This window comes from Triturus cristatus, chromosome 4_1 (genome assembly GCF_964204655.1).
Source record: "Triturus cristatus chromosome 4_1, aTriCri1.1, whole genome shotgun sequence".
Taxonomy (NCBI): domain Eukaryota; kingdom Metazoa; phylum Chordata; class Amphibia; order Caudata; family Salamandridae; genus Triturus; species Triturus cristatus.
This window is the reverse complement of record NC_140585.1, coordinates 1044502588-1044517678: the sequence shown is the minus strand read 5'-3', so window position 1 is coordinate 1044517678 and position 15091 is coordinate 1044502588. Positions and strand designations below refer to the sequence as shown.

Sequence of the window (15091 nt, the reverse complement as noted above, 5' to 3'; positions counted from 1 at the left end):
TAAGCATGTAGCCTTATAGTTAGAGCGGTGGACCTCGGAGCGGGCGAACCGGGTTCGAGTCTCGGCAAGGACGATGTAACAAAAATTAATGTGTCAATCTGTAACAAAACTGGTGCTCATGTAAAGCGCTCTGATACCCGATGTGTGGGGTCTAGTTTGCGCTATATAAAGCTCCAAAAATAACAAGCAAATCGCTGGGCAGAAAGGTAGGGAAAGCAGGAGCTTCTGAAGGAAATAGAGATAAGGGACTAACGAAGGTAAAGAGAATGTCTCCGTGAGCCTTGTGCTCGGCTGGGGCCTCGGGCATGTTTACTACGGGTACACATGGGAATGCAAAGCCATTAATCAAGCAGGATGGCTCTGTCTCCCTTCACGCCCAGGGAGGAGGGAGATGCGAGCAGAGCATCAAAGGGCTGGGTGAGAAGGGAGGGGGGAATGCAAGGGTCAAAGCGGGGAAAGTGAAAGTAATGGAGCAGAGCATCAAAGGGCTGGGTGAGAAGGGAGGGGGAATGCAATGAGCAGAGGAGCAGCTGTGCACGTGCATGTGATCGTGCACTCAAGGTTTAGGCCAGCCAAAAGACTATGGGTAGCACTTTGAAGATCCCACATATAAAATGTCTCTTCGAGCCTTTGGCTCGCGAGACCTAAAAACGTAACCCGTACACCGATGAACTCAACTCGCTAACGTGAATGGTGACTAAAACTAGCTTCAATTGAAACGTTGAGGAAGAAGGGAAATGCTACTTACCAGTATGCATCTGTTCTTGGCATGTAGAGCTGCAGATCTACACACTATGCATAGATCGCCATCTGGTGTTGGGCCCGGATGTTTGCACTTGTTTTTGTCCTGGAAATTTTTTGGAAGTCACGAGGTATGTGACTCCTCCTTTGGATCATAGTGCGCATGGGCATCGGCTCCATCCTCCGATTGTTTTTCGCCAGCAGGGAAATGATGGAGCTTTGTAAGAAACATGAAAGATGCCCATGTATGCTGTATCTAAATAAGATAATACTGGAACAGATAAAGGTAGCCAGGGAGGCGGGTGGGCGTGTGTAGATCTGCAGCTCTACATGCCAAGAACAGATGCATACTGGTACGTAGCATTTCCCGTTTGAGGCATATGAGCTGCAGATTACACACTATGCATAGATTGTATAGCAGTACACGCTCCTAGCGGTGACCACTAGTATCTGTTGCAGTAGTTTGAAATAGTGTTTTGAGTACAGCCTGGCCCACACTAGCTTGTTGTTTAGTTTGCACATCTACACAATAGTGTTTTGTGAATGTGTGCGGTGTAGACCATGTAGCTGCTTTGCAGATATCATCTAAGGGAATGTTCTGTAAAAATGCCATTGAAGCCCCTATCTTTCGTGTAGAGTGGGCTTTAGGAGGAACAGATAATGTACGTTTTGCTTTGTGGTAGCAAATTTGTATGCATTTAACAATCCACCTAGCTATCCCAGATTTCGATATGGGGTTGCCTTTGTGTGGTGGTGAGAAAGACACGAATAGTTGTTTGGTCTTACGAAAGGGTTGTGTTCTCTCGATGTAGTAAAGCAATGCTCTTTTGACATCTAAGGTGTGCAGAGCTCTTTCTGCGAATGTTTGTGGCTGCAAGAAGAATACGGGCAGCTCCACAGATTGATTGAGGCGGAAGGGAGAAATGACTTTAGGAAGGAATTTAGGATTATTTCAGAGAACAACTTTATTATGATGCATCTGTAGAAAGGGTTCCTGAATGGTTAGTGCTTGTAGTTCGCTGACTCTTCGTAGAGAAGTAATGGCTACTAGGAAAGCAGTTTTCCATGTTAAGAATTGTAACTCACATTTATGTAGAGGTTCAAATGGAGGCCCCATTAGTCTTGTGAGAATGATGTTTAAATTCCACACAGGTGAAGGTGGTACTCTGGGGGGAATTATTCTTTTGAGGCCCTCCATAAAGGCTTTTATGGCAGGTACTCTGAAAAGTGATAGATGTTGTCTATTTTGTAGATATGCTGCTATGGCAGCAAGATGCAGTCTAATAGATGTGTAGGCTAAGTTGCATCTTTGGAGGTGTAGTAAGTAGCCTATGATATGTTGGATAGACACATCTAGGGGATTGGTGGTGTTATGACAATATATTACAAAACGTTTCCACTTGGCTGCATAGCATGCTCTAGTGGTAGGCTGTCTAGCTTCTTTAATGACGTTCATACAGTCAGGGGGAAGGTTAAGGTAACCAAATTCTAGGATCTCAGGAGCCAGATCGCAAGGTTGAGCTGAGCTGGGTACGGATGTCTGATCTCTCCATGGTTCTGGGTTAAGAGGCGTGGAGAGAGGTGTAACTTTTGGTGCGGAACTACGGAGAGTTCCAGCAATGTGGTGTACCACGGTTGTCTGGCCCAAGTTGGAGCAACTAGGATGAGAGTCAAGGAATGTTGCTGTAGTTTGCGCACCACTAGTGGAATAGGTGGGAGAGGCGGAAAAGCGTAGGCGGAAAAACGTACGCAAATCTGCCTGACCAGTTCATCCATATCGCATTGCCTTTGGACAATGGGTGTGGATATCTGGCGGCGAAGCTTGGGCAATTGGCGTTTTCGTGGGTGGCCCCACATCTGAAAAAACGGTTGAAGAACTTGCGGATGAAGTTCCAAGTCGTGGATCTGTTGTGTTTGACAACTCAACAGATCGTGTATGGTGTTTTGGACTCCTGGGACATGTTGGGCTAGGAGAAAAATGTTTTGAGGTATAGCACACCTCCATATGTTCTGTGCTAGCTGAGAGAGCTGCAGAGTATGTCCTGCCTTGTTTTTGTATGTAGTACATGGCTGTCATGTTGTCCGTGCGGACTAAGACAGCCTTGCCTGAAATGTGTTTTTGAAATGCTTTTAAGGCTAGGAATATGGCTAGTAACTCCAGGTGGTTGATTTGGAGTAACTTTTGTTGAGGTGTCCACCTGCCCTGCATGGTGTGATGTAGTCGGTGAGCTCCCCAGCCGGAGAGCGATGTGTCCGCTGTCATAACTATTTGAGGAACCGGCTCTAGGAACGTTCGCCCTTTGGAAAGGTTTTTGGTGTTCCAGCACTGCAGAGAGCGATGAGTACGACCGTCTACCAACACCAGACCTGTTAACTGACCTTGAGCCTGGTTCCATTGACTTGCTAAGCACTCTTGGAGAGGACGCATCTGGAGTCTTGCATGCGTCACTATGAATATGCAAGAGGCCATCATCCCTATGAGTTGCATGAGCTGGAAGAGAGTGTTGCGGTTGGAATTTGGTGAGAAGAGCCTGCATGCTTGCTATCCTGGCGGTACTGGGATAGGCTAGCACCTTTGAGGTGTCTATTGTGGCACCGAGGTATTGTTGTGTGTGGGACGGTTGCAGATGGGACTTGGCGTGGTTAACTGTGAACCCCAGGTCGTGAAGTAGTTGGATAGTGGCGTGATGTTGGTTGTATGAGCTGGCTTTTATGAGCCAGTTGTCCAGATATGGGAAGACGTGGATGTGCTGTCTTCTTAGGTGTGCTGCCACCACCGCTAGGCACTTGGTAAACACTTGTGGTGCTGTTCTGACTCCGAATGGGAGTACTTTGAATTGATAGTGCTGACCATTCACTACGAATCTGAGAAACTTCCTGTGAGCGTTGTGAATGGGAATGTGGAAATAGGCATCCTTGAGGTCTAGGGTAGCAAGGAAGTCTCCCTGTGAAAGCAGAGGAAGGACCTGCTGGAGTGTGACCATGTGGAAATGGTCTGAGTGTATGTATAGGTTTAGGGGTCTGAGGTCTAGAATAGGCCTTAGAGAGCCGTCCTTTTTTGGTATGAGAAAATACAGGGAGTAAACTCCCTTGTTTTGTTGGTGGAGGGGAACTGGTTCTATTGCACTTTTTTGTAGGAGGGAGATTACCTCCTGCTTTAGCAGTAAAAAATGTTCTTGTGACATTGGACGCTGTTTGGGGGGGTAGATGTTAGTTCGAGACAGTAACCTGATTGAATTATCTGTTGCACCCACCTGTCTGAGGTGATGTTGGTCCAGACAGGAAGGAATTGTTGGAGTCTTCCCCCGACTGGAGTGGAATGGTCTGGGGGAAGTGGAGGGAAGTCATTGGGTGGGGGTGGAGGCAGAGCGGGAGTTGTTGGTTTTGCCTCTGCCTTTGTTGTCGTTACCCCTGTAACCAACTCTTTGGTAACCTCTAGTAAAGGGGGGGATTGGGAGGGAGCTTTGTAAGAAGTGGAGGGGCTATCTGAGGAGTAGCCTCTGGGGGTGCTTCTGAAGGATAAGCGAAGTAAGGAATATCTGGGAGCTTGCGACTGCAAGGCTCCAATAGATTTGGTTGTGTCTGTATCCTTCTTCATTTTTACCAGGGCTACGTCAACATTAGGGTCAAATAGGTGTTGCTCATCGAATGGCTGATTGAGTATGGAACTCTGGACTTCAGGTTTGAAACCTGAAATGCGTAGCCAGGCATGCCTACGCAAAAGGACACTGGTGTTTATTGCCCTTGAGGCGGTATCTGCTACATCTAAGGCACAACGGATGGAGGTGTTAGTAATGGTTTTACCTTCTTCTATGAGTTCATTGGCCCAATTTTTATGCCTGTCTGGGAGGTGCTGCATTATGGACTCAAGCTCATCATAATGTGCCCTGTCGTACCTAGCTAACAGCGCTTGAGTATTGGAAATGCGCCATATGTTTGCCGCTTGTGACGCCATTTGTTTGCCAGAGGCGTCCAGGAGTTTAGATTCCTTATCTGGTGGTGGTGCTTCACCTGATGATTGGGAATTGGCTCTTTTTCACGCATTGGAGACTACAAGGGAGTTTAGTGGTGCGGGCCTTTAATGTAGGCTGGATCAGTAGGGGCGGCCTTATACTTTTTTTCGATTCTAGGGTTGATGACTCAAGCCCTGACCGGGGCTTTAAAGACCTCTGGTGCGTGCTTAATGACCCCCTTAAGCATGGGTAAAATTGAGGTGGACTTTTGTGTGGTGTCAAAAGTGTCCATGAGAAAATCCTCCTCCACGGGGTCTGTGTGTAGGTCAACCCTGTGGTAGTGGGCAGCTCTGTGTAGGAGATGGTTAAAGCCCATAGTTTCCTCTTGTGGGATGTTAGGGACGTCTGGGATGCTATAGTCATCCCAGGGGTCTGGGGAGCCAGTAGGTCTAGGGTCCCCTAGTGGTTGATCGTCTGCACCTCCCCCTGCATCATAAGAGGTGTCATCGCACCTCCCCCTGCATCATAAGAGGTGTCATCATCATCATCATCTACTGGAGTAGGGGATGGTGTAGGAGAGCAGTGTGGTGGAGGAGGTGGAAGAGGAGAAGGTATCCTTAATGGAGAGGTAGTAAAATCTCTCTTTTTAGGTGGTGGAGCCGGTGCAGGCGTATCTAGTGGTCGCTTCTTGAAGCTAAGCATCAAGTGACCAGTCTTAGGATCCTTTACAAGAGTTTTTTGGGTAGGATCTGGGTGAAACAGTTCTTCTGTGGGGGGCAGATCCTTTGGTGCCGATGGTGTTGGTGACGTAGGCTTTTTCGGCGCCGACTCGGTAGCGGTTCTGGGTTTGGAACCGTGCGATTTTGCAGTGTCTTTGGTCGATGGAACCTGTTGTTTCCTTGGTTCTGAGGTCTTTTTCGGCTTCGAAGCATGAGAGTTGTTGCCCTTTGGTGGCAGTTTTTTGGTCGGCTCCAAGTGTGCTGTCGGTGTCGAGGTGCCAGTGCCAGTCTTCGACGCCGAGTGCTTGGATGTCGAAGCAGCGCTCGGCGTGGATGAGGAGGAGGACTGTTTCTTTTTCGGTGCCTGTGTATGTTTTTTGGCACCGAGGGTAGGCTGACTCAAGCCCGAGTCACTTGAAGGCTTTGTAGGCTTCTTTACCGGGCCCGAAGGTGGGGCATGGGAAGCAGTCTCTCGGTGTGCACCTGGGCCCGAAGGTGTGATCGAAGCCTTTTTAGATGGTGTCGAGGGGGGTTGGGGTCAGGGTCGATGTCTGTACTCACGACCCTCTGTGCTGGAGTGATGTTCTCGACGTCGTAGTCATCGGCTTCGGAGGCGCTGACAAGGCCTTCTTCGACCTGCCCTTGCTCTGGCACATCAACACCCTCTTGGAAGATGTCATCGGGGATCGAAGACGACGAGCGAGCCATGGTTCTCCTAGCTAGTCGGTCCCGAATCGTCTTCTTGGAGCAGAAAGAGGCGCAAGCTGAACAGTCTCTGGCCTCATGCTCAGGTGAGAGGCAGAGGTTGCACACCTCATGCAGATCGGTGTGGGGAAACTTCGACCCACATCGAGGACACTTTTTGAATAGCGTCCTTTCCATGAGCCAGATGATAAGGCCCAGGTAGACCCGAAGGCCTTCGTCGACGACCGGAATCGAAGACTTCTAAGTTGTTGAGAGTTGCGTGGATTGGGAAAACGCGATCGAGACAATACCGTCGAAAAGGGAAGGATTGCGCGTCGAAAGAAAAAAACGGTAACGGTTCCGAACTGGAGCGCAAGAAACACATCCGAGCCCGATGGCGGAATAAAACAATCTGAGGATGGAGCCGATGCCCATGTGCACTATGATCCAAAGGAGGAGTCACATACCTCGTGACTTCCAAAGACTTTCTAGGACAAAAACAAGTGCAAACATCCGGGCCCAACACCAGATGGCGATCTATGCATAGTGTGTAATCTGCAGCTCATATGCCTCAAACGAATAAGTTTACACCCCTAATAAATCGCAAATGTGATGGCATTTCCTGTCCTTGCTGCTTTAATAGAAGACTAGAGCTACAGAGGCTCCACCGTAATCCACTGGCTGGTCTTGGCATTAGACAAGTCTTTTTATCCAAAACGTTATAATAGTACATCAACCTCGTGTGGAACCTTCCTTAGAGGCAGCCGTATTCTTGGCTTCTAAAACGGACTTCTGTACAATTGTCGCTATTGATAAGCATATTGTATTTTTGAAAAAATATGGAGACAGTGTTTTAACAGTACTAATTTCAATAATGGAATAATCAGAATACCCAAAGAACAATATTTGCCCATCAAACGCAATAGGTTTTGTATTTCATGATTAACCTCAATCATTCTTGTCCAGGAGTGTCAAATTACTCCCCAATTTGTTTCCCTTCGTGCTAAAATAAAGGTTCAAGCATTCGAGTCAGTAAGTCAGTCCAAGGGTCACAAGCGATCGCTAAAGTAGTCCTACGAGCTAGTGGAGACTTCCTGAATAAACACATTACTACCTCATAGGTCGCGATCAGTGGGAAGGAAAAGGAAGGCACAACCGTCTTTGACCGGCAGCATTCCTGAATATGTAGAATTTAGCTGAAGTATAAATGCAGAATCTGGTTTCTTAGATGCAGTGGTTAGTGGCTTTCACCATAAAATAACACTAGTTACAACGCAGTCTCTTCTTTAGGGTAAGGTGGTGACGCAGATGAAGTGCGACATGCTCTGTGTGACTGAGGAACGTAGAATGATTGGGTTAGAGTGTGTGACTCAGGGTTGGCAGCAAGCTAAGTGGAAGAGCATTTGATTGGTTGTTTTACAATTCACCTGCAGATTGACGGAATATGGGCATGAGATGACTGGTGTGCTGCGTTAAATAATCTCCTGCAGTCTGACCACTAAGAAAACAGTGCAAGTTCTATTTGCAAAAATGTTGGTGTTCCTTCCTAAATGGGCAGGTGCACGAAAATACCTGGGGGCAGATTTATGAGCCCCTTGCGCCACTTTTGCGTCACTTTTAACATGGGAAAAGTGACGCAAAAGTGGCGCAAGGGGCTCATAAATCTGCCCCTAGTGTATTGTACTCCCTGTGTACTGTAACCACAGGTGTTTTATTTTGGAAAGAATGTCCTACAGTCATTTTTGCGGGTCATTTAGAGGCAGTTTACGGCAATTGCCATTGAGTCCAACTCATTATATAAGGCTGCCGTTTACGACAGTTGTCTCACTAAACCGCGTGCAGTAATGTTATTATACCCAGTTTACTAGATGTTATTCCCTTCCGCCTATGCGTGGCCCTTGACACAGATACACCTTCCTCTGGCTGGTGAAGCATCAGGTGTCTTCCAGCACGCGAGCCTCTTTCATTAGGCATATGCAGGTCCCCATAAGGATGAGGAGAAAGTCCAAGCCAAGGATGCGAGCTCTGTTTTGTAATTGTCAATGTTGGACAGGAGCAGCACAAAGCTCGCTGGCAGTCAGTCGGGCAACGAGGACTGTTCTTGTAATGGAGGGGATTAGATCACTATGCAGGGGACCTGATGAGGATTACAAAGTGTTTTATACACCTAACCAGCCTATGATCAACAACGAACTTTTACCATTAGCGGACATAAAAGCGGTGTAAAATATTTTTCCATTCTGATATTTCTGATACGTTTGACTATTGAACCCATATCGGATTATTGAATAGACAGTCAATGGCGTTCAACTATACAAACAAAATGCTCACAATAAGACAATGTGATTTAAAGTTGTTGTGCTTTTAATACGGGGCACAAGCTGAATTCATGATTATGTTACGAAGCTTTATTCAATAAAAATGGTATATAAAAAATAAATAAACTGCTTCTCTGAATTGTATGCGAGTGCCCTCTTTAATTTTATCCAAAATTAATTTGCTACAAACTTCCATTATTTTGGGCAGGGAAGCACATGTGCTGCTGTGTCACACACACACACAGTGTAATACATGTCCTCTTCCAGTGTCTTCTTTATGGTGTCTATTTATAAGTTCGGAATTGCAGGCTTGCGCAAAGATACCGCCTACTAAACGCAGGGCACGACCGGGAGCATGCAGGATTGCAGACCTTTATAGGAGCACCGCGCTCCATGGGGAGCTTTTCTAAAGATGCCATGACTGCTCCGATAGATGAGGAGCAAGCAGTCTAGAATGCAGAGAAGTGTTGGTCAGTATGTTAGCGGACTCTCACTCAAGTGCGACTCAAAAGAAATGGAGTTCTTCTGCCTTAGCCCGTGTGCGCCTTCAGATGCTGTGTGTCTTGCAGTCGATACCATTCGAGGGCTTGGCAGAAACTCTGGATCAGGCGCTATGTTATGACGCTCTGTACAGCGGCGCAGGTTCAAATGTGGCAAGGCTTGCACAGGTGTCATCACAGCAACAAGCCAGGAAGGTGCAACCTAAACCGGTGAAGCAGTGGGACTGTGCCACACCGAAGCAATGAACTGACTTCAGTTCAGACCGCAGGGACACCAACGCGTCGTGCTTCCGTCCTCAGAAGGAAGGAAGGAGGGCTTTTTTTTATGTTTGCTGCTTAGTCATGATTCTTGCGAGTTGCTTTTTCACTTCCTCATCCCGATGCTGTAACAAGGGTACCAAGAAGCCTTGCCTTGAATCTCCGAACACCGCAGAGAAGAGCGAGCCTGCGTGGCACTGACGGCGAGCAGCTCCACTGTCCATATTTCCATTCAGATTCGCCACGAAGGTGAGCGCCCGCAGGAGTATGCCATCATTTGTGCATGTGCGGAAGAAGGATGCCAACGAGGGAGGTGCCTAGAAAAGGAATCAGAAACAGAAGAGTAAACAGTCAAAAACCAACAATCATCCAGGCTAATGCGGTGCTCTGAGTGGGATGATACAACCCAGCGGCAAGACAACAAACCTTTTCCAAATCACAAAATACCAACAAGTATTTATTGCCATGCTTACTGGATTCTGCCTCGACTTGGCTTTACATGCCAGAACCAGATTTACAGATCTTCATATTTCACATAAACATGCCAAGCCTGCGCATTCTTCTCTTGCGAAAAGTACTGGCAGCAAGATCAAGCTCTATGGCCTCAGATACTATCAACAATGTTGGGTCATTTGCATCATACAAACTGAAGAACATCTAATACTAACATTACAGGAAAAGTCTGGCTCTGTTAGAGGAGGGAAAAGGGGATGACTGGCTGAACTTCAACTACAAAACTGTCTTTATTTTTGTTCTAAACATCGCCGTTAAATGATGTATTTGATTTGAAAAGGCAAAAGGGGGTTCCATCGTGTAGGTACAGGCATAATATAGTTTCTTGCCTAGACAATCTGGAGCACTGTGATTGTACTGTGTGCGCAGAATCCATAAAATATTTTCTTTGTTAGGCCAACCTGACCCCTGAGTAGGTCCCTAAAGAAACAAAGTGCTTGCCTTCCATACTGCAGACTATTGAACGAGAGCATTTGCGAGCAAGAGGAGTCTGGAACCTCCATACTCACCTGTGCATGAATGGTATCCCTACACTCAGTGTTCAACGTACTTCAAGGACCTTTGGCCCTCTAACCAGGTCACCTCCTTGACAAGGGTCTGCCTAACTCCCCATTACATTCAGATACTCATCCCCTGGAGTGTAAATTTATAAGACTCATGGCTGAACAGAATCTATTTTTTTTTCTTAAATCCTGTATTTCCTCCCAGATGTTGCCCGCAAATACTGCATCTGACAAGGAGCAATTCTTGAGAAACCTTACTGGGGTCAATGCTGCACTACCCAGCATCATCTAGCAATCAGATAACGATAAGTCAAATTAGTAGATTAAAGTATTTTAAGTTTACCTCGTCCATAAAAACAACATGCAGTTGTGTTCATGCATCCCGATGCAAAAGGTAAACGACCGCTCTAAAATTCTGTTTGCCACGCCCCAACTAGAGAAAGTTTCTCCATTATTTTCAGAAGTGCTTGAGGCCATGTCAAACTGTTTATTAGTTGCCCCTTATTTGTTAAGCATGAGCTCCAATACACTATTTAAACTAGTTCTACTTGAAAATCTTGCTATAACTAGCAAATATGTAATAGTTTTGTATGAAAAACCCTGTCATAAATGATATTGCTGCCCAATAATTTTTTCAGGCGTAAAAACAAAATGTAGTTCCTTTTGTATTAATAATTAATACCACGCGATACCTTTTTTTGTTCAAGTTTATTAATTTGTAATGAATAAATGATGTAATGTAATAATTCAAATAAATGAGTTTGATGGATATCTCTCCCCAGTCTATCTTGTTTCAACCTACAACATTCCCCACCTGCATGCTGCCCTATTACATTCAGATCTAGCCTGGGAGACCACTAAAATTGCCCCTTGCCAAACTTCACTGTTTTGCAGCTTCCTCGCACCGTTCGGTTTCTCTTTGGCTCCTGTGGAGCTGAGTGGTTCGACCTCTTCCCCCTACTATGGACTCTGATGAGGGGCTAGGAAGTTGGCACCCACCACCTCTGAGACAGTTCTGAAAGCGGGCTGCCCCGTCCCGCTTCTGTCTGTGCCTCATCATTGATCACAAGAGGAGGGACTGGGGCTTGATAGGTCCGCATACAAGCCCCTTTTAGCAGAGGCAAAAACAAGAGTGTGCAGTTCCTTGAGGAAGGAGGGGAGGTAAGGGATAACAGGGTGTCAGGTGTCCACAAAAGAATGAGATGGAAGTGGAGTGGCTCCTTTTAGGAGCAAGGGCCCTCCCACATCCCAGGAGGTGTCATGCTTCGTCATCGGGCAGCTCCTCGTTGGACCAGTGCTGCAAAGCCCCAAGGGCCCCGCGAGGGGGCTCTTTGCTGGAGGTCTTTTCTTTTTGCCGATGTGAAGGAGTAGCAGGACATATGTGTAAAGGGTAGAGATGGAAAAGACGGAATGTGGGTTACAAATAGCTATAGGGATCCCACAGGATTCCTTTATTGACTAGGTTTCTATGATATGATAAAAACAAAATAGTTGTTGTTAAAGAGGGGGAATTACAACCTCTCGAGCTCTAGATTGTGTGTGTACAGTGAGGGGGTCAACATGTTTCATGCCTCTTATCGTCCAGGGGATCTTGGCATTTCATAAGGACCAGGGGATCCTCATCTACTCTAGGAGGGACAGTGTAGGTATATAACTGTAAGGTGCCGTACCCTATGGTTTGGACTCATGTGGTAGTCCCACGTGAAAAGAAATATAAAATATCTTCTGCAATCACCTAGAAGGGTGGGCTGCTTGCCCGAGCGGTGACGTCCAGGGTGCTCGCAAAGTGGCGAGATAGGAACTCATCTTGGAGTTCCTTAAGGTGCGGGACCTACCCCTCGTCCGGCCGTCACAGGAGGTCACCTCTTTAGCAACTACTCTACAGTCTTGTTTTTATTATAATATAGGCACCCAGTCAATAAAGAAATCCTGGGAGCTCCCAATAGCTATTTTTACACATATTCCCCTCTATCTTTTAGACTTCACATCGGCAAAAAGAAAAGACGTCCGGCAAAGAGCCCTCTCTCGGGCCCGTTGGGCATTGCAGCGCCGACCCAACGAGGAGCTGCCCGATGATGAAGCATGACACCTCCCGGGGTGTGTGAGGGTCCTTGCTCTTAAAAGGAGCCACTCCACTTTCATCTCATCCTTTTGTGGACACCTGGCACCCTGTCCTCCCTTACCTCCCCTCCTCATTTCTCTAGGAACCGCATACTCTTGTTTTTTCCACTACGCTCCTCATCAGCCAGACGCCTGATACCATTTATTCAGTTTGCTATTACCCCCTCCTCACGTACTCCATCAGGGCCAAGCATACCCCTTCCTTCACCTTTTGAGCTCGTGTGTTTTCAAAAACTGTTAATGTATTCTCCATGCATAATTCATGTCCCGCTCCGATTTTTCCACAATTTATTACAAAAATATTTTTAAACCAACAAGATTACAGTGGTTTAAAATTTACCACTCAAGAAGAAATTGTCCAAGTGGTTCTGTACTGGATGCCAATGTAACAAATAATACCGAAAAATCTGCTTTAGGTGCATAAAGGCATACCAGCATTTCTTGCCACCTTAATTTATCAGCAGTCTAACACTATACTTATACTGGTAAAATAGGTCCCCCTCCCCAATCGGAGCTCTACTGATTTAAAACGAAAATGTTGAAGAGCACACTGAACTCCCAACTGTTGGCCCATGTTCAGTGACCGTGGCTGTTGTAAGAGCCATCTTAATCAGTTTCCTTCTAAAGCACAAGTATATCCTTTGGCACATCATGGAGTATTAATCGGTCTAATGAGGCAGATACTGGTATCCTAGTTCCCCATATCATGTTTCAGGTGAGACTATATCTCTTCTCACCTGTTTATCCAATTCCATAACTCAGAAGACCAACACTACAGTAGTTGATGGACCGTATGGCAGAGGTTTCCACTCTCTTCCACCACCCCCAATCTTGACCTACACTGAACAAACCAAACCTGTTGCTTCGTAATACGCATGTACTGATTCTTTAGCCTCCTGGTGCGTTCTGTCAATCTTTACCCAGTCAGTTTCTTTCGGAGGTACTTTATTTTTCAAAGATCATATTTTTTCATTACTTCTGGATCAGGTCTTTGGATCCCTAGGATATTCTTGCATTGGCCAATCTATTGTAATTTTACATTCTGCCCATAAATCCGCAGGTACAATTATATCAAAAAGACCATTCAGATCTATCCACAACACCTATGAAAGTTTGACAAACCTTTCTACCTGTCAGTACCATTCAACTGGTTTTTCTCTTAATCTTGGAAAATCATTGGTAAATGACAAAATATCCTGTCTAGTCCATGTTCGCCATAAGTTGGCAGGGTATGCTCAGACGTGAGTCCCTTGCTCACTTTGCCACTGGATTCAAGCAAGCCTGGCTGAAGATGGCTGAAATGCCAGAAACCGGTCCTAGGAAGCTTGTTTCCGGTCCAGGGAAGACATGGCTTGGCAGTTCGGGCTGGACTGTTCCCATGAGGCACAGGGTCAGACTGATTTGCATATGGCCATGTCTGAACTGGGGTGGCAGAGTGGGCTAAAGAACGGTGATGGATTAAACCCAGATCAGTTGACTGGGGGTGAGTGCTTGCAATGTTCAACACTCCGTCCATCATTTCCTTTGGTTTTTGCCTTGTATCATCAGCACACAGCTCAACCCAGCCTTCTAGCAAATTAGGGCAGAGCAGGATATGCCTCAAAGCTTTGGACCACCGTCGTCCAACTCAACAGCTACCAGCAGGTCTATCCCAAGAGAATAGAAACCTCCTGAAACGCAGGGTGATGGGAATAAATAATGTGCCGGCTCCCATGTAGCGCATTTGCAAACTGTTTTCACAGCGCAGGGAATTCATTGGGAGTGTGTACTTCAGAGGGTCTCTCCTCCTCCGAGGAGACTTTGTTATGATACGTAAAGAAAGCCTGAAAAGGGGGCGGATACTAGAAAAAGAGCACAACTACCCTTCATTGCAAGTAACTGAAAGCAGGTTTTCCCTCTCCTTACAGATTGTTAATGTTGTTCACTATCTGGCTTCCTTCTTCACCCCTGTCTCCTCGCAGCCTGCTCTGCAGCAATCCCTCAGCACAGGCCTTCCTACTTTGTACTGCAGCTCCCTGAACACCCCAAGAGATACCTTACAACGTCCATGTAATTAGAAAAGAGGCTCCACGTTTCCTAAAGTTAGAGCCCATTTGACTGGCCACGTGTGCTTTAAAATTATATCCTGCAGCATCACTGCTCTGTAATTGTGCCTCCCATCACACTTTAGCAAATTATTTTGCAATACCATTAAGTAAACATGTAATTTGTGCTGCTAGTGCAGGATGTGCAACATCCTAAAAGTCCTTACAGAGCGTACACCCGCTGATATTAATCAACCCAATACTTCCTAGCAACCAAGTAAGATAATGTAAGATAGCCTTAAAGAGATTAAGCTGGAGAGTAAATGTGACAGTGCTAAAGAATGTCTGAGAAGGAGTTGGCGAGTGCGCAAGACTGAGAGTAACAGACACAGTGAAGGAGCGCACGCCTGAAAAGAACAATGAAAGGGAGTGAGAATTAGAGGGAGCCTAGGAGAGAGAAAAAAAGGGAGAAAAGACGGACAGAGCGCTGGCATTCGTGGCAGTCATAGAGCGAGTGGGATCTGTAATATACAGTAAACGTTAGAAGCTTGCATTCTCTGGCCACAATTCTAGAAATGTAAGCAACTCGTGGTGGTACAGCCCCCGAAAATATCCCATGGAACAGTACAGTACATGCAGACTATCTACTGACAGAGAGGTCTCAGTGCAGAGCATCTATAGGTCTCGATTTGCCTACCAAGGTTACTATTAGGCATTTTAGTACCACAGAGCCTAATGCACAGGTGCACCGTGGCAC

General features: G+C 46.3%; 1 protein-coding gene across 1 annotated transcript in view; it reads right to left on the bottom strand.

The window, feature by feature from the left end:
• Positions 1-8440: 8440 nt before the first annotated feature.
• ARMC10 (armadillo repeat containing 10) overlaps positions 8441-15091 on the bottom strand; it is a 153521-nt gene continuing 146870 nt past the window's right edge. The window contains exon 6 of the mRNA XM_085654023.1: positions 8441-9490. Coding sequence (XP_085510149.1) covers positions 9239-9490 — 252 coding nt within the window. The 3' untranslated portion in view covers positions 8441-9238. The remainder of the gene's footprint in view (positions 9491-15091) is intronic.